The sequence below is a fragment of the Ciona robusta genome, chromosome 3, assembly GCF_009617815.1.
Source record: "Ciona robusta chromosome 3, ASM961781v2".
Lineage (NCBI taxonomy): Eukaryota > Metazoa > Chordata > Ascidiacea > Phlebobranchia > Cionidae > Ciona > Ciona robusta.
Window position 1 is genome coordinate 7987324 of NC_143237.1, and position 26314 is coordinate 8013637.

At 37.3% G+C, this 26314-nt stretch overlaps 5 protein-coding genes across 7 annotated transcripts; 2 read left to right on the forward strand and 3 right to left on the reverse strand.

Moving 5' to 3' along the window:
• The first annotated feature begins 1178 nt into the window (after positions 1-1178).
• Positions 1179-8175, forward strand: LOC149738823 (protein phosphatase 1 regulatory subunit 3B-like). 3 transcript variants are annotated; one of them, XM_089875000.1, is made up of 6 exons: positions 1179-1320; positions 4723-5250; positions 5446-5653; positions 5804-5949; positions 6298-6432; positions 6777-8175. In XM_089875000.1, exons 1-6 carry the CDS (start codon positions 1289-1291, stop codon positions 7015-7017), a joined length of 1290 nt encoding a protein of 429 aa, XP_089731126.1. In that variant the 5' UTR covers positions 1179-1288; the 3' UTR covers positions 7018-8175. The 3 variants fall into 3 exon arrangements, with proteins under 3 accessions (XP_089731126.1, XP_089731127.1, XP_089731125.1); XM_089875001.1 differs by having other exon boundaries at positions 4803-5250; XM_089874999.1 differs by lacking the exon at positions 1179-1320 and having other exon boundaries at positions 4042-5250.
• A 950-nt stretch (positions 8176-9125) lies between these two features.
• LOC149738824 (vesicular glutamate transporter 1-like) lies at positions 9126-17665 on the reverse strand. The gene is made up of 13 exons (XM_089874997.1): positions 17530-17665; positions 16142-16267; positions 15687-15867; positions 15030-15148; positions 14828-14942; positions 14257-14344; positions 13445-13531; positions 12927-13066; positions 12392-12541; positions 11695-11827; positions 11127-11237; positions 10800-10927; positions 9126-10005 (listed from the first exon to the last, which is right to left on the reverse strand). The coding sequence occupies exons 1-13, from the start codon at positions 17619-17621 to the stop codon at positions 9502-9504; spliced, it is 1974 nt and encodes a 657-aa protein (XP_089731123.1). The 5' UTR covers positions 17622-17665; the 3' UTR covers positions 9126-9501.
• A 1279-nt stretch (positions 17666-18944) lies between these two features.
• Positions 18945-23641, forward strand: LOC149738825 (uncharacterized). Its single transcript, XM_089875224.1, has 6 exons — positions 18945-19330; positions 19610-19726; positions 19870-20837; positions 20913-20961; positions 21027-21223; positions 21501-23641. The coding sequence occupies exons 1-6, from the start codon at positions 19233-19235 to the stop codon at positions 21632-21634; spliced, it is 1563 nt and encodes a 520-aa protein (XP_089731350.1). The 5' UTR covers positions 18945-19232; the 3' UTR covers positions 21635-23641.
• Positions 22272-24791, reverse strand: LOC149738826 (modulator of smoothened protein-like). The gene is made up of 4 exons (XM_089875230.1): positions 24652-24791; positions 24019-24231; positions 23636-23860; positions 22272-23289 (listed from the first exon to the last, which is right to left on the reverse strand). The coding sequence occupies exons 1-3, from the start codon at positions 24755-24757 to the stop codon at positions 23661-23663; spliced, it is 519 nt and encodes a 172-aa protein (XP_089731356.1). The 5' UTR covers positions 24758-24791; the 3' UTR covers positions 22272-23289; positions 23636-23660.
• On the reverse strand, positions 24773-26266 carry LOC149738827 (succinyl-CoA:glutarate CoA-transferase-like). Its single transcript, XM_089875226.1, has one exon. It carries the CDS (start codon positions 26264-26266, stop codon positions 25052-25054), a length of 1215 nt encoding a protein of 404 aa, XP_089731352.1. The 3' UTR covers positions 24773-25051.
• Positions 26267-26314: the final 48 nt, after the last annotated feature.

A 26314-nucleotide genomic window follows, 5' to 3' on the forward strand; every position in this document is an offset into this window, starting at 1 on the left:
CTGTACTTAATTGATTATTTTACTTGGCAGAGGGCTCTTTACGTCATGTTTCGACTATACGTTTGTCGATTTCGATTTGTCAGCGTTTTGCTGAGCCGCAGGACCAAATTGCGCCTGCACCAAATTTTAAAAAGCACTTGGCTGTACAATGAGTTGCGCGAGTGTTTAGAATAAGCCTTAACCAATAAATTTATGACTGCCCCATTTTCTGTATGCTACATCTTTGTTTAACGTCGAGTAATTTCTGTCATTGCCACAGCTATCATCTATCGAATACCTTACACAGTTGTTGACCATGGAAGCGTTTAATGACGTACATATAAAGAGTTCAGTTAGGTTTATTTCGTCGCGACGACGTGACGAAATAACGAGTTTGCATATTGGTCGAACGCAGGCAATACCCAGGAGAAAATAGAATAACTTTGGCATAATTTGACAATTTAGGGCAGCGTTAAGCGGAAATACATTTCATGATTTGTTAATGTAATGTCAGTTCAGATTTTGGACGCAACACAAATATGTTTTAGCATAGCTACATCGATATTTACTTTAAGGTTACTATTGTTATGTTTAAAGCTCTACTTAAACTTGGTTTCACCTTGAGCTTTTGTGAAGCAACAAGTAAACTGAAAAGGTTGGCAATTTAATAATGTTCGCTTGGTTGCTTCCATTATACTGCTTTCTAAGAAGGTATTCGCTAACTTCCCGTTCTGGGCGTATACACTGCGATGTTTCAGCTGGCGTGTGGTTTGAATCAAAAATTGTTTTTTTTTAATTCTGCAAATATTTCTCCGCATGAGTATTTTCAGTCATTCATTAATGTAAGCGTACATTTTTTGGCAGTGAAATCGATATTTTATCTTAAAAATAAACGATCGTGCTTCTAAGATATCTCGTGCCTATACCCACATGCATGGTGCCGGTATACACAGATAGCTAACGTCTATCCTGGGTCCAAACTGTGTACGTGATTGGAGTTTGTTGTTGTTGTCAGACGCTCTCTTCTCCTACACATACCGAACAAGTCTACGCCCCTTTACGCCTTTCTCTTTCTTTATCCTAACACGCTCGCTTAAATAGCCTCTCTCGTTTTCGACTTCGATCCGTTAGATCACGAGTACTCTGACGTATCCGTGACGTCGCTCTGACATCACAACTTGTAAACGGCTAACTCTTCCGGAATATTCTGCGATATACTATTTAAGAGATGGGGATTGAGTGTTACATATTAGTTGGTGGTAGGTCGATATTAGGGTTAAGCTTGACATAACCATTGGATTGGCGACTAATGGAATATTGGACTCGGACCAACAGATTAAGGTAGGATCTTACTATCTTTCCAATACCTGCATAGAGTTTCTATGCATCTGAAAATCTTATAACCGGTATTGTAATAGTGACAAATTTTAGTCGGTGTTTACATTGTAGCTCACTTTCTCAGCTTAACCGTCAGCTATAAATTACTTTTAGTGTCACTAATTACCGATTTTCCAAGCGGATTAAAACTACGTCAAACAAGCGATTAAACCGTCCAGACGCATGCGTGTTATTCTTAAGGGACCGAACGACCTTTTGCAGTGCAGGCTTCAAACAAATAGTGGAATAAAAACAGACATTTGCGGCTGAGCTTGACCTTGCTGTTGGTTTAGCTAAGCGGAAGTCAACAAAGCGAGGTGTTGGTGTATCCATATTAAGATGTACGTCAGCTTTCCTGCTGAAGTAAATAAATAAAAGGAATAATTTGAAATAGCTGAACTTGGCTTGGGACTTTAAATATTAACACGGATGTACCAGGATTTGAAGGTCCACGTTTTCGGTACAGTTCAACTGGGATTGAACCGAAACATTTACTTCCACTGTGGTCAAGTGAATATACATAAAGGATAATTTGAAATGTATACATTACTTGTAATGCTGAACTTGTCAAATATTAACCCGGATGTAAGCCCGACATATAAAGTCCAAATTTACGACACAGTTCAACTGAGATCAAATCGATAAGTTTCTTATATTTTTAGGGCGCATTATAGGCCAGACGATGCATTGCATAATATGCAACGATTTTACAGGACTAGCTGCGCTATTAAATAGACAGTTGGCCAGCAAATTAACATTTTGTTAAAATAATGTATAAAAGAAACGTACCATTTGTATAGTACAATATCGCATATATTACAAACTGCCATAACCGTGCTTAATTTAAGCATAATATATTAGGGTAGGGGGGAGATGGGAGACCTTTAGCACATATTATCGTAATATCTAATCATTTTTAAAACAATATAAGTAGTGAGGATATGATATTATATTTCTTTTAAAAATCTTTGTTTACTACCAAATGGAACGAGAAAATACAGTGAAAAGGTTTCCCATCTTCTCCCACCATATAGAGAACTTAGCAAGTCACATACCGGCATAATAATAAAATAGTAAAAGAGCAAGGTAACTCACACTGTATCTATAGTACTGTGGAATAAGATAACACGATATCCTAGATTTCGTAATCTTGTTTTTAACAATAGCAACGCTTTTTTAAAGCATACGGCTGTGTAATCTTCTAAATACTCTTTGTTTACTACTTAAAGAGACGATGAAAGAGATTAAAACAAACCTTTTCACCCCAACCTAATATGGAGTAACGAAGGGAACTTAACATTACAACTACGCTATGGTGGTTAGGAAATGCGCGTAGGGAATCTCGATACAGAACAGTCGAAAGTTGGGTATAAATAAAATGATTGTAAATAAACATTAAGCCGCAAACCATTAAAAACAAACGTGACAAAATGCACGTGTGCATCAAACGAGAGAAGTGAACAAAAAAAGTTTGCTGGAAGGAGGCCCATCTCTCTTTTATCCTGGCGTGTCGTTATGCTCTCTATCTATTTTCAAAATGATAAAGCTTTTCTAGTTGCACGTGCGTTCACACGCGTATTTCTGCGTATAAGATTGGTCGTAGAAGCATCATTTGTTTACAGTCGATAAGAAAGAGAGCAAGGGATGTGTGGTTATAACTCGAAGTGCATATTTGTTAATAAATATTGAAATATATCTGATAGCCTAGTACAACCAAGTTTATCAGTAACAGCTTGTATTTTGAAAGAGTATTTTCTGAAGCGACCCCTTTTGAATTTTTTATTATACAAAAAGTGGTCTTAGATAACGGCGTCGTTGTGGTGTATGCATTTCCTGGAAAAACTGTACGGTTTTCTAGGAAAATGCAAAAAAAACGCGCAACCAAATCGTCGTATTGGCGTTGCTGAAAATGTGTGATTTGTAGGCGTATGTTACGGTTTGTATGGACTCGATGTTAGTTTAAGTCGTGGCAAACAAATGTACAGTCAGAAAACACATTGGTCAATAATTTTTCGGGTGAGGCATAGTATTTTGTGAGGTAGGTTGTGATAAATACGATGTTTAATGCTTAACGCCAAAATGACGTTGCTATATTATGCAGAGGTCTGCTACTAGGACCATACGTAATTTCCGGTAGGCTAACCAATCAGATATTGGATGCGCTTCATATAATCAATATACAGAGAATTGTACTTCTTGAAAAAGGTATAGCACTAATAAAATACAAGTATAAATTAAAACACTCGTTACAACGTATATTGTCTAATGTCTACTCTGGGCTCTTATTTGTAAAGTTGGTCCACAAGTTTACATACATGTATATGCAACAGACCTGATGTATGTGTATGTGAGGGCTAGCAATTGCTTACAACTTTTGGGCCTGCGTATTATTGGTTTCCATTCACATGTTTGGTCGATAAATGTAATCACAGAGACTCCTAACTTAGCGTAATTGGTATAGACACGCTGGTTCTTTCAGGTTATCTTGTTACAAATACATTTCAGCTTGTAATACAGATAAACACAAAATTCTGCACATACGTTAACCGGTATATGAATAGGTATGTATGTATCAATGTATGGTACCTTGTTGAGTAGCGTTATGTTTGTGTTCTCTCTGTATGCCTTACAAAGTCGACTTCCCATTTGCCCTTGAATCAATAGAGCTGCTGTGACGTTGTTGGTACGTAAGCTGGATAAAGAGCAGATAAGAATTTAGATATAGATTGTCGATATATGTCTGTGTTTTTTACCCATTAAGCAAGCTTTTACCCTGAGGTAGAATACACATAAATATTATAGTATAATAAATATTATATTTTGGTCGAAAATATGTGTTTGCATATACCGAATCGATATAAGGCGTATATACCGTCGTATATAGCTGTGTTTTATAAATCAATAATTTGAACCCGTATCAGTTTACCGCGAGGTCTATAGCATAATAAATAGTATTTAGCGCTTTTGTGCTACCGTAATAGATTGTACATTTCCAAATAAAAGCTCTTGATTCATTTACTCTAATCTACTTATTTTCTGCAAAACTAGACCTGTGAGATTGTGGTTAAAATTTTGCATTTAAGGTAGCAATGCTTACAGTCGATTCTAATTATACGCAACTTAAAAGTACTGGAATAGTTTTGTTAACATGAACTCTGAAATGTTTTCCATTCACCCAACGGAAGTACAATTACCAAAACACCACCACTCCGGTTCAGACGAGGATATTCATATTACACAACCCCTGCGTAACAGCGCGCCAAGCAGATTGCAGAATTTTGAAACTTTTTACCGGGATTCAGTTGTTTCAAACAACAAAAATAAACTAAAAACTCACTCTCTAACTAATTTATTTGCCTTCGACAGTGTGGGATATTCTTGCATTGTTGCATCACCACGAGAGTGCTGTTGCGTCACAGATCAATTTACTTATGAATCTACCACAGAGAATATGCTTGTACCCAACGACCAGCATCCAAATGATGAAGAACCGGGTATGATAGATTCTCTATCATCTCCCGCAAGCAATGAAGTCGATGCGGTGCAAACTGTACTAACAGTAGAAGCTACGAGTACGTTTTCACCCAGCAAAGATGTTCCCAGACGAGGAACTGGTGAATTAAAAAGGCAGCTGTCCGATCCTGCAATGCCAGCAACTACACAAAACGATAACTTCAAAGAACGAACGGGTAATGACAAAGAACTGGAAGATTGTGAAATGTTAGAGCAAAACGACTTATTCTGTAATGAAGAACCGTTGACAACCCACTCTGACGAGACGGGTGTGTTTGACATGACAGATATCTTAGATAACTTGGACGACAAGGTTTTTGTTGATAAAACACCCCGAAAAGCGAATGCATCTGGGACCGAAGAAAAACAGCAAGCACAAGCGTAAGACAAAAACTTTTATGTATATTCGTAGTTTTAAACTTGTTAAAAAAAACATTTTTTAATTGGACATTGTAGGGAAGTTCTATTGTCTTGGTTTTTCCTTTTTTAAATAGTAGCGGACTAGCGGTATGATATGCAAGATTTTCTTACGTACGGTGTATGACGTAATAATATAGATACCTATAATGTATGCAGAAGTACAGAGGACGAGCTGGAAGTCTTTCACGTTCCAAACCCGGTACGTCGTTCAAGGTCAGACACAGATAATGGATGCGTGACACATGCGGCAAGCACCGTGCGTAGAAGAAAGTCTGTTCATTTTGCGGATTCTCGTGGCCTTGATTTGGAAGTGCGCATATCATTTAAACAAGACGATCATAACGTACCGCCACGTTTAAAAGAGGTTCGTCTGTCAGTAGACACATATGTAACTTGATAAAGGTGTCACGTCAAAATAACTTGTTGGCAAGTTATAAGTCTAAGGTGTTGACATATGGTTGCGTCATATTACGAGGTACGTCATATGGTATTAACACGTTTAATGTAACTGAAGGCATTAGACAAAGTACGAGCGCAAGTCGACGGGGAACCGTCGGGAATGGAACTATACGCTGGAGGGAGTTTTGATACAGTTCGGACACATTTTTCTCTCAATGTAAACTTTCAGCAACCTTTTTTGGACCCAAGTTTTCAGAGAAGGTAGGGCGTGATTTCTGCGTAGGCTTTGTTACACCATCAAACGCTAAGGGTGTATTATTTAACCGTATAGGTATGTGTGAGAACTTCATTTATATATAGCGGGTTAGGCCTTAGTGACATATTTCTATTCAGTTTTATCGTCTTATTTAGTAGCAAACACAAATATTCAAAGAATTATTACCGTATCCTCACAATGTTGGTGTCCTTAATTGAATAAAAAAAGGAAATATTAAATAGCTGCCAACGAATGTCCTATATACAATACATTTAGTAGGGCATGGTTCACGGTATTCATCCTACCCCACAGTGCTAAACATTCATATTTAATAATCTGATTTTTATACCTAGGATATCAAGTCAAAACGTTTGTTTGGAAAGTATTTCGATCCTTCCATTTTCTCTGTCACTCACAGGCGTTATACGAGTCGTCAATCTTGAGTTTCAAAAACAAGTTTTCGTCCGTTACACAGCGAATAAATGGAGGTATACGGTCTTAATCGTCTATAGCAGGGCGTATGACTGTGTTTTGGTCGCCCATACCGACAACCGCACGATTTTTCGGATTCCTTTAAATTTACGATTCAATATATATACATGTTTAGTAAGGTGGGGGGAGATGGGACACTTTGCACATTTTGTAGTAAACTAAGAAGAATCAAAAAAATATAAAACCGTTTCCTCACAACTACCATAGACCGTTATTAGTTGCTTAAAACACTATCAGGATATTTGTATATAATGTGCCAATTAAAAAGGTCTCGTGTTCTCCCCCACCCTATAATACAAAGACTATATGTCAATAATAACATATACGTTTCAATTTCCAGATCCTTTTCGGATATTCCCGCGTGTTTCGTGTCCACCGTTCATAATTTCAATCAGGATCAGTTTTCCTTTCACTGTGTTGCGCCAAGCGATATACAAAGCAATGACGTCATCGAAATGGCAGTGGGTTACAGACTACCGTTATCGGGCCGGACATTCTGGGACAATAACAACGGAAGAAATTACGCAATAAGCTACGTCGAGCACCATGCCACGCATTCAGATACCGCGTTGATGACGTAGGGTGACGTCACACCCAATGACGTCATACCCCGTGACGTCATATCATCAGTAACGTCACACTCCGAACAGGTCACAGGCCAGCAAAAGCCCATAACCGACGTGGTGCTTTAAAAAAGGTGTTATTCAATCTTAATAATTGTAATACTTTTATTACCAATACATCTGATGACGGTTTGAAAGCTGAACTACTGCTGCGCTTTGGAAGAGACATAACCCAGTCTGGGCACAAGTTTTAAAAGAACTGTATTATAAACGCAAATTTTTGTATAACTGTCTGATGCGGTTGCTTATACACGTTTTTTTTGTGTGTCCTGCGTAGATTAGCGATTTTCAAATCCCGAGCTGTTGTTGCAACGTAATTAATTTCACTGTACACGTTTTTGTTGGTATGTGCGATGGGACACATGCGTGGTTCACTTGTCGGTCCTTGACTGCGTGAAAGCGCACTTTTACGTAATAGTTAATTTGTATATTGCGTAATCATTGTGTTTGCGTAATCCCCTTAACACACAAATTTGCTGTATATTGCAAGCATCACTAAGCTCACATTCTGTATCACACAATCGCCAAGCTTAATTGCTGCTTTTAACAAGAGTGAAATATATATAGAAGCTAGTTGCACTTGAATTTTAAGCTGTCATGTGCAGATCACGCACTCTCACAATTATGCACTGTGAACATAATTCCCCTTTCTGTGCGGGCGTTAGTACATCAAAATTAAAGTATTCGTTTTAATTGCGAACCTAAGCCATCGCACTCGTTGTGGTTCAAAACCCATCACGACGTGTCGCGATTTAACAAGTTAAACGGCCCCTAAAGACCTTTTCCATCCTTTCACTGCAGTACATTTAATTCTTCTTATTTTAATAAAATTTATATCTTGCCGTGTAGCTTACACATTTGCTTTCAAAATCATCAAAGGTGCCAGAATGTCATGCATTCGTCCGGTTTCGTTGCCTGGCTTTGCAAATTTAAGTTCAATATTTGCTTATGTTTTGTAACGTAAGGATTTTATACTTACACCATATATATGTGATTGCATTATTTTAAGAATATCTGATCTACATTTGCCGCACGATTTTTAGGGACGAACTGCATTTTTATTCATTTGATTTTGCATCCTTTAAAATGTACATGAAAACCATTATGTGTTAAAAATTGCTTTTTCGTTCTGCCAATACGACTGCTTAAACAATTTTTAGTAAGTACCCTTATAGTCAATCGTTTCAGACTTTTAGGTGCGGCCGAGTACTAGGGGTATAAAAACTATGGCGCCATGGTTAGGCGGCGTTCGAAGGATATTGCGGGTTTAACGTTCAACGCTTTCCATAACCGACTCCAGCCACATTATAAACGCCCTGGCAATTCTATACAAGCGTTAGAATAACAAACTTGTCGGCATATACATAAACAACTTAAAAAGGTTAAAAGCAGTCGAATGCCAAAAAAAGTCGACTACATCAAACTTGGACATTCTAAACAACTCTAAACATATTCTTATATAACTATAACAAAGAAATTCAAATATGCTATCGAAAAAAAAACATATTAGCACAAACAGTAACAACAACAACATAAATGTTTAAAAATACCTTTATATTGCACAGTTGTTCTTCATGTGAAATGCCAGTGACGTAACAGTTAACCTGTTACAGCTGTTTACCTAATACAGTAGTACATATAACTTACAAGTCTTATCTAATAAAATAACCGACATCAGTTTTGGTGGAACGTTGCTGTCTAATGTCGACATCAGATGTAATACACCATAAACCGGTAGGCCGTGCACCAACCACTATAACACTAACACACAGTCACTGCTGATTAAAAGACACAGCCTTAGAGCAACTAAGAATACAGGCGAAATAAGCGCCGGCGTGGGGGCAATCAACATCAACGGAAAATGCGTGCGGCACTTGTTTTCGTCTCAAGGCACAATTACAACGGTGTTATATGGTAGTAGGTCATATGTGTCCTGCTGTAATATTGCACTGTTTCAAGCGTATGTTTTCCATCAGAATCAATACTAATTTATTTATTATATTGCCTTGCAGCTCCTTTTTATTGAAGCAATTTCTTCTAATCTGTAATTCACCGACAGTAAAGTGTAGGAGACAGTGATAAATGTAATCTCAGCCAAAAGTGGAGACAGAATATTAAACCTGAACAAAATAATCAACGACAACACGAACTTACATTAAATAAAATTGTTATAGCCTACTGCATGTCCAACCAACTGATGAATAGGTGAAGAATTTGTGATCACAGTGCACTAAATATGCTGCGCAATTATTGAACTATATACGTGTAATAGAGATATATAACATCCTGACTGTATTATGCAAATTCAGCTATAATAAACCTATTGATTAAAACTGAAAAATATGAAACTCATTTGCAGAGTCATAGACCTCGAAAAAGTTCGAATCTAAACATAAATATCTGTTCAATGTGTGCAATGGCCCGATCACAACTTCACAAACATTAATGCTTGTAATATTTCTCATTTTCCCTTACTCCTTGAAATAATTCGTCCACCGCTGGTTGTTGTACTGTCTCCGTAACAACATCGTAGGAAGGACCATCGGATGTGAGCTTGGAAGTGACATACATCGTCCGTTTCATCTGCGCTTCCGTCATCTGCTGATCTTCCTCCTCCCCGGCGGTGCTAAATCTTTTACTCCGAGGTCCTCCCTCGAAATTCGGATTGTAGACACCGTTCGTAAGTTTCTTTACATACAAGTCATCCGGACCCTCGCCGAACATCGAATCCGAGGAGGAAGATCCGCGAGACATTCCGGATCGACGACGAAACGAGGTCATTGACGGGGAAGCGGCGAAGTTTTCCCCGTCTAAAATACCAACTTCTTCCTGGGGTGGGTCGGCCCATGGTTGCCTCTCACCAGATGCAAAGAAAGCGTAAAATATGACTCCACTAAAGTGAATACATGATGCGATCACGAACACCACTTTCCAATCTTCCTCCGTCTGTAAAATCAATGTTTACAATATACATGCATAAAGTTACAATTTTTATACAAAGGCTAAAGTTTTCGTTTGAAATCATACCAGTAGCTTAAAATGTAGATGAAGTTTATTTTACGAGAATATTGGTCGCAACATATGTTTAGACAAAGCGCATAATGTAGGAAAGAACTCGGTTTATAGTTAGGCTAAAACGGCTTTTGCAGGTGGAAGTACGTTGGCGTTTCTGATGAAAACGTCTCATGAGACGAAACGTATAGGTTGTTTACAATAAAATTGCCAGAAACAGTTTATTAAAGCTTTCTATATATAGTTTGTTCTAACGTATTAGTATATTTTCGTTGCTACCACGTCATACTGTTGCCCTATTCTTTTAAAGCGCCCAATGGTTTGGGCAATCAAATATTTAAACTGTTTATGCTACATTCTTGAACGCGCTCGAGAATTGTGTGGTTTTGACTCCTTTGCAAATAGGACGAAATGAATTACTGTAATATTTCCATGTTTATAATATTGCCCTGTTTTTATAGAAACCAACCGCCGAGTAACTATAGGGTTTTGAAAACAATTGGTTTTAGCAATGTCTTTCTATATACCGAACTATATAGGGGCAGTAAATATTTGCAACTCTAAAATAGTGTTGTTATTTCTTAAAAACTCGATGATGAATATATGAGATATTATGTGCTAACGGTATCCCCCTTGCCCTGAACTGCTATATTGTACCCGCAGTCGAAACACCACCCATCAGCAGCATATACAAAAATAGCTATCCGAAGCACGTTACATATACAAACCTTTGTCCGTGTAATGTAGCTGACCAGGAGAGGACATATCATCCCTGACAGTGTCCCTGCACCATTGGAAAGGCCCATTAATATACTCGCGTATCTCGGAGCAATATCTAGGTGGTTCACGTTGAAGCCTGCCAAACGAATGAAGTATTTATGAGACAACTAGCTCCTTAAAATGGACGTACAGGTTGTACAAGGAGACACCTTATTAAAGCCGTTAAACAGCCTGTTATATACGGTTGCGTTTTAATTTAGCGTATTAATATTTTATAAGCGACGTTAAAGGTTATATGTTAAGGCAGTTCAAGAACAAAAGATAAGACCATTAACCTGAAATGGCGAATCCACTGAAACCGACGGCGAACACCAGGCACACTATAGAAGCAGTATGCCCATGACTGCAAGCGAGGATAAGAAGAAACAACGCCTCCATCCCGAACCCTGGTAATCAATGAGAGTTTATTTGGACTTTGATGGAAGAGAAATTTAAATGCAATTTCTCTAACTGTCGGGGTGACATTTATTTAGCTGCTTAATTAATTTTGTGGAAAAACATGTAAAACTTTGAAGGAAATGTATATATAGTACTGTGGTACTGTGGGGTAAGATGGTTGCAAATTTCCTAATCATGTTTTTAACAATAAATTTATTTTAGAGTCGTAAAGGTACGGCTATATAGTTATGTGAATATTTTGTGTTTACCACCAAATACGACGGTAGAAAATGAAAACGCACCATCTTACCCCTACCCACTCTATTTGAAAGCTACCAAATGGTTTGAACAGTACGTTCACGCATGTTTTTAAAACCTTTACATTTTTTAAATATGAAACTAAAAACTAGAAACACTATAGTGCAAATGAAGTTGCAATAAACCAATTCGAATTTTAATTCTTACCCCCACAGTTCATCACTTTTCTAACATTAGTCGTTGACAAAATCTCTTTTTTTCGCAGAAAGTCAGCAAGCACGCCACCAAACGGAACTATGATCGTCATCACCAAGTGAGGAACGGCTGCAAGGAATCCAAGCTAAAATATGGAAAAACTGGATCAAAGAGGTTCAAAAAACTATAAGTTCGAATCCTACTTTCGGTATACATGTTTGACGATAAATATGAAAGAGCAGTAGTTTGTTTTTTTCCAATATAAAGGGTATAACCTGTAATGTTGAGGTTCGATTATATAAGCAGGCGTGACCTTGAAGAAGCTTGTATTGTATATGTACGATTAGTACGAACTCAGTTATGATTAACATGCGGTCTACACAACGATGATGATAATAATGGCCGCCGGCCGGATACACGTGACATTAGAATTATGGGTATTCTGTTACATAACCCCCAAAATATTCACAAGGGTACACGTGTTGTAACTAGTAAGCGGACACGAGGTATGTAAAATAAAACACCGGTGTAACGATATAACACCAGTATAACGATTCTCGTTGATATACCAGGATAAAATAAGATAAATTCATTTATTCATTCATTTATCACGTGCACTTACTATAATCAATTCCAAAAAAAACAGATTTACGGAAATTCTTATTTCATTTTAACCCTGTATAATAAAGATTATGATTTAACAGTTTACCTGTGAAATGTCATATTTTAGGACTTGCTCAAAATAAGCGGGTTGGCTGATAATAAGAAGATAGAAGGTCCAGCTTCTGCAGAAGTTGGCAACGATAATCGCCCATACTGGAAGGGAGGTCAAAAATTTCTTCCAAGGTGTTCCTGCCCACTAGGGAGAAAAGCTGGTTTAGCGTGGTAGTGGCCCGCATATCGTAACCAAGGTATATGGGATTCTGTGCTTAATTTTGCTACCATTATTGTGGGTGTATGTGTACAAAATTGAACTGTCGTTCTCAAAGTTATGCACTGTTACATTTTTTGATTTGTTTGCCAATTGAATATTTTTTAAATTCGGGATTTTACATTGTAGCAGCATGCGGGAGCTATTTTATGAGTTATTGTTATTTGTTGTAGGAGCCCGATCTAAACTGCAATATTTGTGAAAAATAAAGAGTCTATAACATATACCTATACAGCGAACAGTCCTATATATGGTTTCCTATGTGGGCACTAAGAACATATAGTTTACCTAATGTGTTAAATAATGTTCTCACCATTGGTATAGTTGCACAGTCAGACTTGCCGATACTTTCTTCGATGTAAATGCGTTCACTTCTTCCTATATGTGGGTGAGATGCAGGAGAGTCGTATGAAGTGAATGTCCATAAAAAGAACCATGCAATACCACAACTGCCTGAAAAAATCACAACATGTATAGTAGGGTGGGGGAAGATAGGACACTTTGAACACGCAATTTACAAATATCTCGATCGGGTTTTAAAGATTTAACAACGGTCTACGGGAGTTCTGAGGATACGGTTTAACAATTCTCTTCTTTGTTTACTAATATGAATTCAAAATGTTGTAATCCTGTTATAACAATTAACAACACTATTTTAAACTCATAAGGTTATAGTAATTCTGTAAACATTCTTTGTTTACTACCAAATGAGACGATAAAAGGGAATAAAAACGTCAATCATTTTATCTCAACTAAGTTTATATACTTATTTCCGCTCCACGCTGATCGCCACAAATAAAAGTACTGGATTACCGCATGTGTTCCACTTACCGAAAACATAAAATACAGAAGGCCACCCCGCGTATTCGACCAACATTCCTCCAATTGGCATTCCGATCACAGCACCAGCGTAGCTGCCTGCAAGTTTTAAGCTCAGATTAATTATTTATCGCCTTCTTTCATCATGGCTGTTCCTTTATCCTCGCGGAAGTGGCAAAGATGGTTTGCTTCTTGCTTATATGAAAAATTCAGCGATTTCGGAATAAACGAACCCGTCGAGAATATGGGCTTGCTATCTAGCAAAAGCAACGCTCAAACGACGCGATTTGCACTCCAGGATACATTAATTAATTAACACCGGAAGGCGATAAGAACTTTGGTCGTTTGCAGTGTTGCCAGTCGGCTTGATTTTATTGAAGACGGAAATACTGAAAGACAGCAACATCAATAACCGAACCCACTCCCCCAGTTTAGATTGATTTTTCCGCGCGCGCGACAATTTAATTACAGTTCTGTCTTTTTTTTAATAACGTAGTTTTCACATGTCAGACAACGTGACGTACGTCATGATTAATAAAAGCTTCTAAGTGCGGCTAAGTCGCACTCGTCTCGCAATCACTAATGCATGTGCCCTTTCAAGTGCATGCCCGTCAAAGGATTGGCGAACCTTTTACACGCGAAGCCCCAAAAACGCTTGGCAAAGGCTGTGTTGTATTAAGAGTACAGTGTTGAAGCCAATGTATAGCCGTAAAGGGCTTTTTTAGAACACGCAAAATGTCGTTCAGTGACTTGGCAATTACATCTAAAACGAGTTCAAAAAATCGTTAAAAAAATATTTGATAAATTTTAGTAAAAAATCTTACCCGAAAACGAGATGGTTGCTAGTCTGCTCCTTTCTAACGGGGGCGCCCATTTGCTCCAAATCCCGTGACACGACGGGTACAAAACACCCTGCAAGAATTACAGTTATTTTAATTCCTAGTATTGTTGGGTAAGATGGGACATGTTTTCGTCCCGTTTTTCATGTCATTTGGCAGTAAACAAAATATTACAGAATTATACAACCCGCGACTCCAAAAGAGTGTTGTGAATCGTTCAAAATGTAAAAAATCACATGGAATAAAGAAATTAGAACCTAATGGTTTCCCATCTTATCCCACAGTATTGTTTAAAATTGTTTAAAACACGATCATGATATTTTGATTTTATGTTTTAAAGATGTCCCATCTTACCCCAACCTACTATATATTTAAAGGTCTTAAGGTCATGACCTGTATAAAATTTTGTTTTCAACACAATCATTAATTTGAGCCTATTGAAAACACTCACGTGCGTCTACTATACTCTACTCAGTCAACAATATAAATCGTTTTGTGGTGTGAGTTACGTCATCGGTTATAAAATTGCGTCTTTTTCATCATAATAAAAATATACCTCAGCTAGTCCTTGCATAACACGTACGATGACAAAGACGACCCAATGAGCTTTGGCAGCTGCTGGCAGGAACATGTTGAGTAAGCAGGTACAGAGGATCGCAACACCAAATACTCTAAAAATCAAGTATTTAATGCGTATAATGAGGTGGGTGGTTAATTGTACGAAGTAGGCCTATTCAAGGGCCTTGTGTGTTACTTACCTGTTCGCCCTGAGGCGGGAAGCCAGGTATCCGCCTGGGACTTGAGTTATAATATAACCCCAGAAGAACGAGCCGTGAATAAAACCTTGTTTTTCTGAGGACCATGACAAGTCGGGTGGCTGTAATAAAAACAAATAGTCTTTGAGCGGCCGGTCGATAAAAACGGACAGAATTTTGACAACTGAGTTCAGCCAGGCGACGAAAATCAATAGAAATAGTTGGCCTAACTCCCCTGCCTTTCCATTTTCACTTTATTTGCGGTTAACGAAGTTTTCTTGGATACGCAGGCGAGTAATTCGTTTACAAACCGAAAATTGACCAAGAATAATTAGATACAGTTTTTTCGAGGCGCGCAATCTGTCCGCAGCAAATAATTTCAATGAATAATTCATTAGCGCTCGGCTGAGGCAAAAGGGTAGTCCTAAGATGACGGTAAACTCGCTTTACGTCAAAGAGTTTGCTGTCAAGACTACACAGACCAAACTTATACTAAGGTAACCAGATACCTATTGCGTATAACAAATTATCTTTTTTTGACCATTTCACTTTAAAAATAGTAGTGTAAATTAGGCCAATTGCTGTAAAGTAGTTATATAAGGTGTGAAACTTCTTGTACAAACAGTTAAATGTACAGTATATACAACAACCTAAACCAACCATAATAACTTTCGTTCCATTTTCCAACGTTTCTGTGTAATTGTTCGCCATTTCGACCATTGCCACGCCCAGATTGCATCGCATGCCAAAAGTGATGCAAAAACCAAACCCACTTAAGAAAGCCATCATGTAACGTTTGGGTAACCAGAGACACATTGCATACCACATCCACTTGTTGTTACTGCAGAAAAAATAACATAAGCCATCTATTATAAACCATGCTAAGAAAATGCAGGGTAAATACTGCATAAAAAAGTTGTGGGGTGAAGGCTAAACCTGGCACAGATCCCGGGTCTCTGACAAGAACTTCACCCACAAAATAGATAATTAAGTTTTGTGACAAGATTAACACTAACGGAAAATAGATTTTTTGTTTCGTTGCGCTACTTTTTGATGCACATTGGTGCATTAGCGGTGACACATGGAGCCACAAAAGCCATGTCAAGGTAGATTACGTTTGTGGGACGTCCTCTTCGAAATGGTCTTCTCCATGCTCTTGGGAGTTGCGTGAAATTTCGTTTAAAGTTGAGTTTCTGTCCAAAGTTTGTTCCTGGTATGGTGGGTTGCCGATTCCGGTGAACCTGTTATTAAAATATGATATTTTGATGAAGATATTGGTGATATAATCTTAATCGGTAAAAATAAGATTATGTTTGAAAGAGTTTTACAAACACAATATAACACGGGATAACTATAACAGGATAGTTGTTCAAAAACAGGGGTCTTATTAAAATTGCATGAACATTTATGTAACGGTGAGGAAAACAGGATAAGAAAAAAAGATAAAAACCAGTTTTAGCTAGTTTGACCTGGATTTCTAAACATATACACATTCTAAAATTTCGTATCTGGCATTAGATCTATGCGTAGGCTATATATGTAGCACATTAATAGGATTTTTAGAAAATTCATAACAATACAATATTTTCGTAATCGTTTAAAACTTCCTTATTACTAAAAAGATACAACAGTTTTATGAAAGTTCCATTTAAGTCTAAACGATAAAACAACGACCGAGCAATTTTGAAGAACAATTCATTTTAAGGTGAAACTACATAATCTTCATTTTAAGGTGAAACTACATAAAAAACTATATAATCGTTTATCCTCAAAAAGGGCGTTGTTATTTTGTGTTGTTAACTGTTAGGAAATATAGGTGATTATGTGTTAACGGTATTAGCGTTTTCCCAAAGTAACTATAGTAGGGTGGGGGAAGATGGGACACCTTTTCGTTCTATTTTTTCGTCCCATTTGGTAATAAACAAAGAACAGTCAAAGAATCATAAAACCGTATCTTCGCGACTTCCAAGATATTATGTGCTAAAGGTGTCCCATCTTCCCCCCACTCTACTATATATGAATTGGAAAAAGTTTCAAGATTGGGTAATTGGGAAAATAAAAATAAAAATGCATATTATAACTGCGTAAGTTATTTCGTGATGAGAAAGGACCAACAGAATCGTGGGTGCGGGAAATTTCGCGACACAATAGAACTACTCACTCTCTAACAATGTTATCCTGCTTCGGGGCCATGAATAATTTAGGTTTGTCTACTTGTCATATCGTTACGGGAACTAGTTTATTTCACTTTTTGCCGTGTAAGTGGTCTTGGGAGCATTACTATATACACAAGGGTGCGACTAACGAACGGATATTCGAAACGAAATTCTTTAATTAGTGAAATTTAAATACGTAATAGTGTGCGACACTATATTAAAGTATATATAGGGGTTCGGTACCAAATCGACATTTTCGATGTTTAACTATAATAAAAATCCAAACGACAAAAACATTTCTAATTTTTTTGGCAAAAAGCTATATAAATTTTTAGGTATGCTCTCACCTGTATAAAACACTTCGAAACCCGTTTTGAATTGTTCTGAGAAGGTCATGTGATGCCGTCGCGAATCCTCCATCCGCCTTATTGTTTGTCATAATATCCTAAATACCCTCCTGCTCTGGAACAATAAATAAATTGTAAATATACTTTATCAATTCCTAATGCAAAATATCAAACTCAATTTTCCTATAGTAATTCCCAAAGCAAAAAAATAACTAATTCTCTTCAACAGAGATGCGTCTTTGTTATATTGCAGGCAAGTTATGAAAAATTCATTCTTTCCTATTTTACTCGAGCTGTTCAACCGAGTGACTGTCCTGTGCAGAAGGCAGGTGAAACTGACACAGACTTAGCGACGCAGTGCTGGACAGCTGACGTTGTAAAACGCTGAACTGTTCCGTTTTTCTGTCTGTCGGTATTTAACTCGGAATGTCCATTATTGAAAACCAATTACCGCCGCGCCGTTTACAATTGCTTAAAAAAATAATTGAACTACAATATAAACCAATTCATCTAAGTATATAGTATACGAATTGAGTCAAATATAAAGCAATCTCGTAATAACTCTCTCTTCGTTGCTAAATCGACGAAAATGACGTTTAATTATCTTATTCAGTATACTCAAGTGGGCGCAATAATTCCATTGAAGGCAAATTAACCTCCTTGAATTGCAATGTTTTGGTCTCGAGAGACCTCGCTTGGGGATGTGGGGTACAAACACCATTATCGACCTGTATGTTATTGACGACTAATCCTTCTTGTGCTGCTGTTGTGGCAATCACAGTTAATTGCTTTTGCGCATTACAACATATTTCTGTTATGAGTGCTAGAGCGCCGTGTGTAGCACTCAAACGATTTGCAATCACTAAAAACAGTTCGCTGTACATGCGACTTAGTAACGGCTAAACAGGAAAAACTGTTCCTGAAAAAAGACCAAAAATCGAAGTAAAGTGGTTTGCAATAACTAATGAACTTTCACTACAGCTTCATTATTAGCCGCCACAAGATTAATGATTTGTATAAGTTTGTTCAATAAGTCGTATCTGTAATTTTTGTGATTCCTAAATTCTGGGCTTGCCTCAAGAAAACCAACGTATATAGTATGGTGGGGGAAGATGGGGCACTTTTTTATTCTACTTCTCGTCCTATTTAGTAGTAAACAATGATTTATAAAACCGTATCCTAACGGGTTCCATATACCGTTAATAAATGTTTAAATTACAATAAGAATATTTGGATAATATGTGATAAAGATATCCCATCTTACCCCACAGTACTGTACGCGATGCAGTATAAAGGGCGTCTAATTGAAGCTAATTAGAAATTTCTATGGTAATGTAATTGGCTTAATTTAGCAATAAAAATAACAAATTAGTCACAAAAATAACAAATTTGTGCTAACACATTTTTATGAATAAACGTAAAATTTTAGTTAAAGTTTAATTGTTGTCAAACATGCATACACAGTTTTGTATCAATATTAACAACGTGTGAAGCAAAGAGGACGGTCTGTGTTTTTCAGAAAGATTTTAAGTGTTGAATGGCACTTAACGAATCGATGAAGTTCGGTGATGGCCGATTTTGACTAACGTGTCACTCGCTAAACGCACGATCGCTTGCTGGACACATATTGCAACTGAAGTTTAAAACAAAGCAAGTAGCAAATAACTGCTACCCGACACTTAGGATGAACTGAGCTGGTTAAGATGGCGAAAAAGAAATCAAAGAAGGGAAAACAGGCGACCAGCGATGACCCGAAACCTGCAGGTCAAATTAAGGAGACTGTTGATAGGGAAAAGAAAAGGCAAGTTACCTATACATTTGTTGGCTACCATATCATATACGATGTAGGTTACATGTTAATTGAGTAAAGGGCAAACCTAACTAAAATATATTTTGGGGGATTTTGTCCCTAAACACCCCGAACAAGTAAGTCGGGGTAAGATGGTCCATGTTTCATTTTTTATTATCGTCACATTTGGTAGTGTTTAAAGAATTATATACCCGTGTATATATGACTCTTAAAACCACGTTAAAAAATTTTTGAATCTTATGTGATAACGGTATCCATCTCACCCCACAGTAACACACCATCAACACCGACGTTTTCAAAATACCTTGGAATACTGGTCGCAAGTTTGGTTTGTATGATAGCTGTCGCGATCGCTGTTTTTACTTCAACAACAACGATAACGAGCACGTAAGTATTTGTGTATGGGCTTAATTTATCCATAGATTTTCAAATATTCCGCATTTGGCTGTTGCTCTTATTTGGACACGAATCTTTTATATTTGCCTAATTTTAGGTGAGGAACGTTGAGATTTTAATATATTTATTTACAGACCACAAATTAAAGTCGTTTATGAAGAACCAATTTTCCTTGATCCAAAATCAGAAAGCAGTGAACGGGAATTTGAAAATTTATCTGATGTCGGCGTGAAAGAAGAAGACAGAAGACAAAAGGAAAAAGATGACAACGGAGGAGTAATAGATGCTCCTGCGGAAGACGATCAAGATGTGCACGGAGTACCAAGAATCGAGGAAGAGGAGACTCAGGAAAATTTAAACGATGACGAAACAGACGATACCTCGGACCCAAACGGAGATAAAATTACTGATAGTGGTGATTCTGTCGTGGAGGAGAAAGATCGCAGGTCGGATGTTGGAATCGAGGTTAGTTCCGATAAATTGAAAGATGCGATGGAAGGTTTAGATTCATTGGAAACGAAAGTGGAGGTCAAAAAGAAAGAGGAAGAAAAAGAAGAAGAAAAAGAAGAATGGATTGAGAAGGAAACTCCTGAGGAAGTAAAACAAGTTTTGGAATTTCAACTCAATAAGAATAAAAAAGAGATTTTGGGCTCCGTGCAAGAGCACGAAAAGAGAAATTACGAAAAAGAGTTTAAAGAGAATGCTGTGGACATACCGGAAGATAATGAAAAGATGTTGCAACCAGAAGATGAAGATGGAACAGTGAAACTAGACAAAAATATCAATCAGGTGACGCCGAAAAACGTAGTCGCCGTGGAACAGGTGGATACTACTAATGGCAATGGCAGCTTATTAAACATTGAAAATAATGCAACCTCTAAAATTCTAAATATATCTGAAAGTGCCACTGAGTCTGAGGTATCCGAAGATGTTATAAAAACAGAGGATACAGCAGAGCAGAAGGAAAATGTAAAATCCTTTGACAAGCCGACTGTTAGTCCAGCAGCAGTCGATAAATTAGGCGACCAGAATTTGGCGGTAATAGTTGACAAACGGGAAACACACTCCAGTGGCGTTAAAAAGTTAGAATTAACATTGCCAGGTAAGAGTTTATAAAGGTGCGGTTTTGCATTAAAGTTTTTCTCAACGGTAACATGTATTCATTTACGTTTTACAGCTACCGACAGTGAACCTCGTACGAAAAAGCACAAATCTTCAGACGCTAAGTATTTTTGCAATACCTTTCTAAAGTAATAGACTGAATCATGTATAACGCGTTTATGTTTTACAGTTACATTAAAGTTACTGACGGTGTTACGAAAATGGTGCTGGATAAAGGATCAGGTAGCTTACCTAGGCCTGGTGACGTCATAAGCATGCATTGTGTCGGTTACCTGGACGAAAATCCACCCGTTCAGTTTTGGAGCACGCGAGAACTTGGACAGAGGATATTTTCATTTGCTGTTGGCAAGAAACAAGTTATTAAAGGTGGTTGCGGTCAAGGGCGACGATAAAAAAAATTGTTACACCCAAATAAAACAAAAAATTGTCCCAACTTGAAAAAATTGTCCCATCTAATAAAGAGAGTTATAAAACGTATTCTCTCGATTCCCATAGACCGTTGTTAATGTGCTAATGGTATCCCATTTTCCCCCACAGTACTATACGCTTAAACTACAGTGTATATGGTAAACTCGTATGCACTCACGTATGCTCGAAGCTATATACTGCCGCAGGTTGGCCACTAATCGGTTATTACTTGCAGGTTGGGATGAAGGCGCGGCTTCGATGAAGCTTAGAGAAAAAAGCAGATTAAAAATCGAAGCTAAGAAGGCATACGGGGTGTTTGGGTTCGAAGCGTGGGGATATCCTTTATATTTGGTAGTTTATTTATTTTAGTGCATTGAGTAACACGTCCAATGCGGAAAACCTCATCTGCTCATAGTGGCTAAAAGTAACTTGGTTTTTCCTTGCGTGGTTGGAAAACGACAGTCGTTATACCGCGGGTGTTCATTCACCTCGTGCCAGCTGCAAGTTACCATGTATGCTACTTTGTGGTTGATTATTTTTTATGTATGGCTGATTATACAACACGGATGGCCAAACGTAAAGTTTCTTAGTTTTCCAAACATACAAAAGCGAAACTAAAGGGGCTAATTTACTAGTTTGTTACTCATTTCACGTTAGCAAATTTTAGGTTCGATAGTTTGCCTGATTCTATTTTTAAATGATTTACGAAGTAGTAACCACGTTGGTAACAACTAAATACGAAATCCTTAACACATTGTGTACAATACCACCCAACTGCGACATTATCCTCGAACTAGAAGTGGTGAGCATTAGGAGAATGAGACAACTGTGACGACAACATATAAACAAAACTCACGCCACACCATGTTATGTTATGTACAAACATGGGCGTTGCTGGATGCTCATATGATTAACCTCGTATTTAGATAAAGTTGGTGAAAACTGTTCTTTGTATCTTTCGACTTCGTGGTCGTGCCTGTTTTCTCTTCAATAATAAGCGCCCATGTTTAAGCATACTGGTAGTTACATTATGGACGGAAAACAAAAAATTTGTGGCAATAAAGTGAAACTAATATAAGCGTTATGGAGCGATGAGGTAACACGGAAGAACTGGCCAGATCGTTCGTTAAGTGTAACATGGAAGTAAAGTTTGCAACAATAAAAGAGATGATTAATTAAATAAAGTGCATGGCAAGATATGGTAAGTTTTGAACTATAGCCTACCAGAACTGCAAGTGGATACTGTCATACTGACAAGGTGAAAATGTAAAACAAATGTTAGATCTGTATCATATGCTTAAATAAAAGATGGCAAACTGTTTGACAAATGTGACAAAGGGAAATAATGTTAATGAATTAAATTGATGCTTTATACTATTGGAAGTAAACTTTAGTTTAGTACATATGTACGTGTGAAAAATGTGAACTTTAGGGTTAATTATTTTGAAAATAACAAGTAAAAAAACAAGCACTGCTAGCGTTCCAGTACAAAATTAGGTTTGAGCATAAAATACTGCAATTATAATAGGTGGAAAGTACAAAGATGTTTTAAATTGTAGCACACAGTAATGACATGAGTTGTATAGTAGGGTGGGGAGAGATGGGACACTTTTGGCACAAAATATTCAAATATCTTGGTTTAAACAATAAACAACGGTCTATGGTAGTGGTGAGGATTTGGTTTTACAATTTTTTTGAATGTGGTTTGTTTACTTCCAAATCAGACGAGATAATAGAATGAAAAGATGTCTGATATTCCCCCACCCTAGTATATAAGTAACAAATAAGAGCATTTTAAATTTTTGTTCAAATAAGATTGTTTGCAATTTCAATGTCCACCATTTGAGGCACACAAACACGGGCAGCGACGACAAGTCCTGTGAAACAGCTGAATATGGATAGTGTGAAAAGTACGTAAGAATTTCCAACATTTGCTGATCTCGGCAACAGAAACGGAGCACCACCGATGACAGGTGATTGGAAACCAACAGGAAAGAGAATGCTTGCAACACACAGCATTGACACTGAAAATAATGACACTACATCATAGGAGTCTTGTGTTTTCAATTTTTAAGTTAAATCATGAGGTAGTATTGTTTAAATGCAGTTTAACTAATTGTAGTCAAACATAGTAAACCTTACAACTGAGTTTTGTTGTTTATGCTAATGAAACAGGCCTGCTAGAATACATGTTGTTACCCTTTTTTTAAAACTCGAAGTTACATGTCACTCCTAATTTTATGCACAACAGATATAATGCTATCAAAAATAAAATGTCTCAAATGTATAAATGTCAGTTAAAATGAAAATATGTGTTTTTAAGTTAAGTGACAACTTGAAAATGCGCACGCTATGTAATAAAGAAGTTACCATATATTAGTAGTGTGGGAAACTATCATCTGTTGAGTAACCACATTCGCATTGGCATCATTAGAATGCACCATCCTGAACAAGATAACACCACAGCAAACACCCATAGGAGTTTATAAGAGTCTCCTAGACTCCACACAGCAGGTAGATTGAATGGAGCACCACCAACAGATACTTGACGGAAACCAATAGGAAAAAGAATTCCAACGTGACACAAGCAACCAACTGGGTAAAATGACAAACTTAAGATGTGTGGATGTTTAAACACAAAAAAAGTTGACAGAAAGGAAAAGTTTTAAAAATACTACAGAGTATTCTGTTACAGAAAAGTCTATAGTGAAATTATATGGAAATTGAGAGTGTTTATGATGGTATGAACTTACTTGCACTAAAGGCCACCCAACGAGCATACATAAGCATAGAACGGTGCCAATGAGATAAGACAACTAGTATGCATGTGCCTGCCAAACATGCAATACCAGCAGAGAGAAAAAATAATGCACATATCCACTCAGGAGGTAAGGTGGGGGAGAAACATATCCGGTCACGTCCGAAAATTGTCTGACACTGTTTAGTTAATCCTAAAGTCAGCGCACCTATGAACAAAAAATTGTAGTTAGGTTTAAGGAACTATTAAATGTATTGTAAACATTTTTTTGACTATTTTATATATATAGACAGCCTTTATGATATATTATATATATATTTGGACTTTTTTATCATTGTATACATGAGTCTTTAGGATTTGTTTATGGACACCAACTTTTACTATTTTATGTTGTACAATTTTACACAACACATGCTAAAACATTTACAATATTTTTTTTTCATTTTATGGTAAACATTTAAGTAGAAGAGTTAATACATTGTGTTGCAACTTGGGGTAATAGGCCAAATCTGACCTAAATCACAGGTATCCAAGGACCTCACCCATACATAATAGAACTACATTGTGTAATTCATTACAGATCATATAGAAATTGCCCCCACACACTGACACCTATATATAACAATACCTGCAACAGCCCCTGTGTTGATCCAGTCTGGATGTGCCAAGCTGGCAATAGCAAATACCTCAGAGCTAAAAAATAAGATGCCAGAGATGACAGTTAACTTATCCATCTACATCCAGACACACTGTAAGCAATGTAATGTTTAAGCTTCTATAATGTCAAACACATTACACTAAATGCAGAACAATATTTTGATTTTTGATGACACTACTAGATTGCACAAGTCAAGTACCAATGCAATAAACATAAATTATAAAACAGAATTAACAAAAAGATTGCATAGCTAAAATTTACCATATAAAAATAAAGATTAAAAGGCTAAATACATTTAAAGCATAGGGTAATTTGTTTAAACTCTATAAATTACAAGTATGAGTATTACATATATCATGAACTGCATGTTTTATTTCACAACACCAGATGCAACTAATTCATCAATTTGCTCATCTGTGAAATCGACGAGGTTGCTCAACACCTCCCTCGTGTGTTGGCCAAGTGTAGGAGGTGAAGTCGCATCCAAGTAAGAGTGGGAGCTGTATCGAACTGGAGGTGCAGGGATCCGGATGTTTCCTCCACATGCTGGATGATCCATTTCCATGATCATTTTATTGTGGAGGACCTGAGGATCATTGAAAGTTTCTTCCATGTTGTTGATAGGTCCGTATGGGAACCCACAATCTTCCAATATCACTAACCAATCTTTCATGGTTTTTTCTTGGAATATTTCAGACAAAATCCCAATAAGTTCAACTCTGTTAACTACCCTGTCTTTGTTGTCTTTGAATTTATTATTTGTGATCAAATCTTCCACCTTAAGAAGCTGACAGAGTTTTTCAAAATGCTTGTTATTGCCAGCACCAACTGTGAGAAATTTTCCATCCTTTGTTTTGAATGATTGGTAAGGGACAATACTGGCATGACCGGTACCCCACCTTTTTGCTTCCAGACCAGCGTTCAAGTAACTGGAAGCGACATGAGTCAGCATAGAAACTTGTGTAGATAAAAGATTACATTCAATTTTTTGCCCCAGGCCGGTCTTTTCTCTGTGTAGAAGAGCAGCAAGTATAGCCCCATGAGCAAACAAGCCAGTTGACATGTCAGTCATAGCGACTCCTACTCTACAAGGGTCGCCATTTTCCGGACCTGTGATGTGGTTCAGTCCTGCAACAGAAGAAGCAATGACATCATACCCTGCCCTGGTTGCATATGGCCCATCAGACCCATACCCAGTAATAGAACAATATATTAAACTTTCATTAATCTGCTTCATTTCCTCGTAACCAAACCCCATTCGATCCAGCTGTCCAGGGATGTAGTTTTCCATAAGTACATCACTCTTCTTCACTAATTTCTTTATAATGTCCGCCCCTTTTTCATGTTTTATATTAACACCAACGCTTTTCTTGTTACGATTAATTGAAATAAAATAAGCGCTCTCAGATCCCAGGAACGGAGGACCCCACTCCCTTGTTCCATCCCCAACTTCCGGATGTTCGATTTTAACAATCTCTGCTCCCATATCTCCTAAGATCATGGAAGCAAAGGGTCCAGCAAGAATTCGTGACATGTCAAGAACACGAACTCCATTTAAAAGTTTAGTAGCAGATGAAACAGACATTTTACCAAATACCGAATTCCAATACCCTAATTTACCAAAATGTAGCTA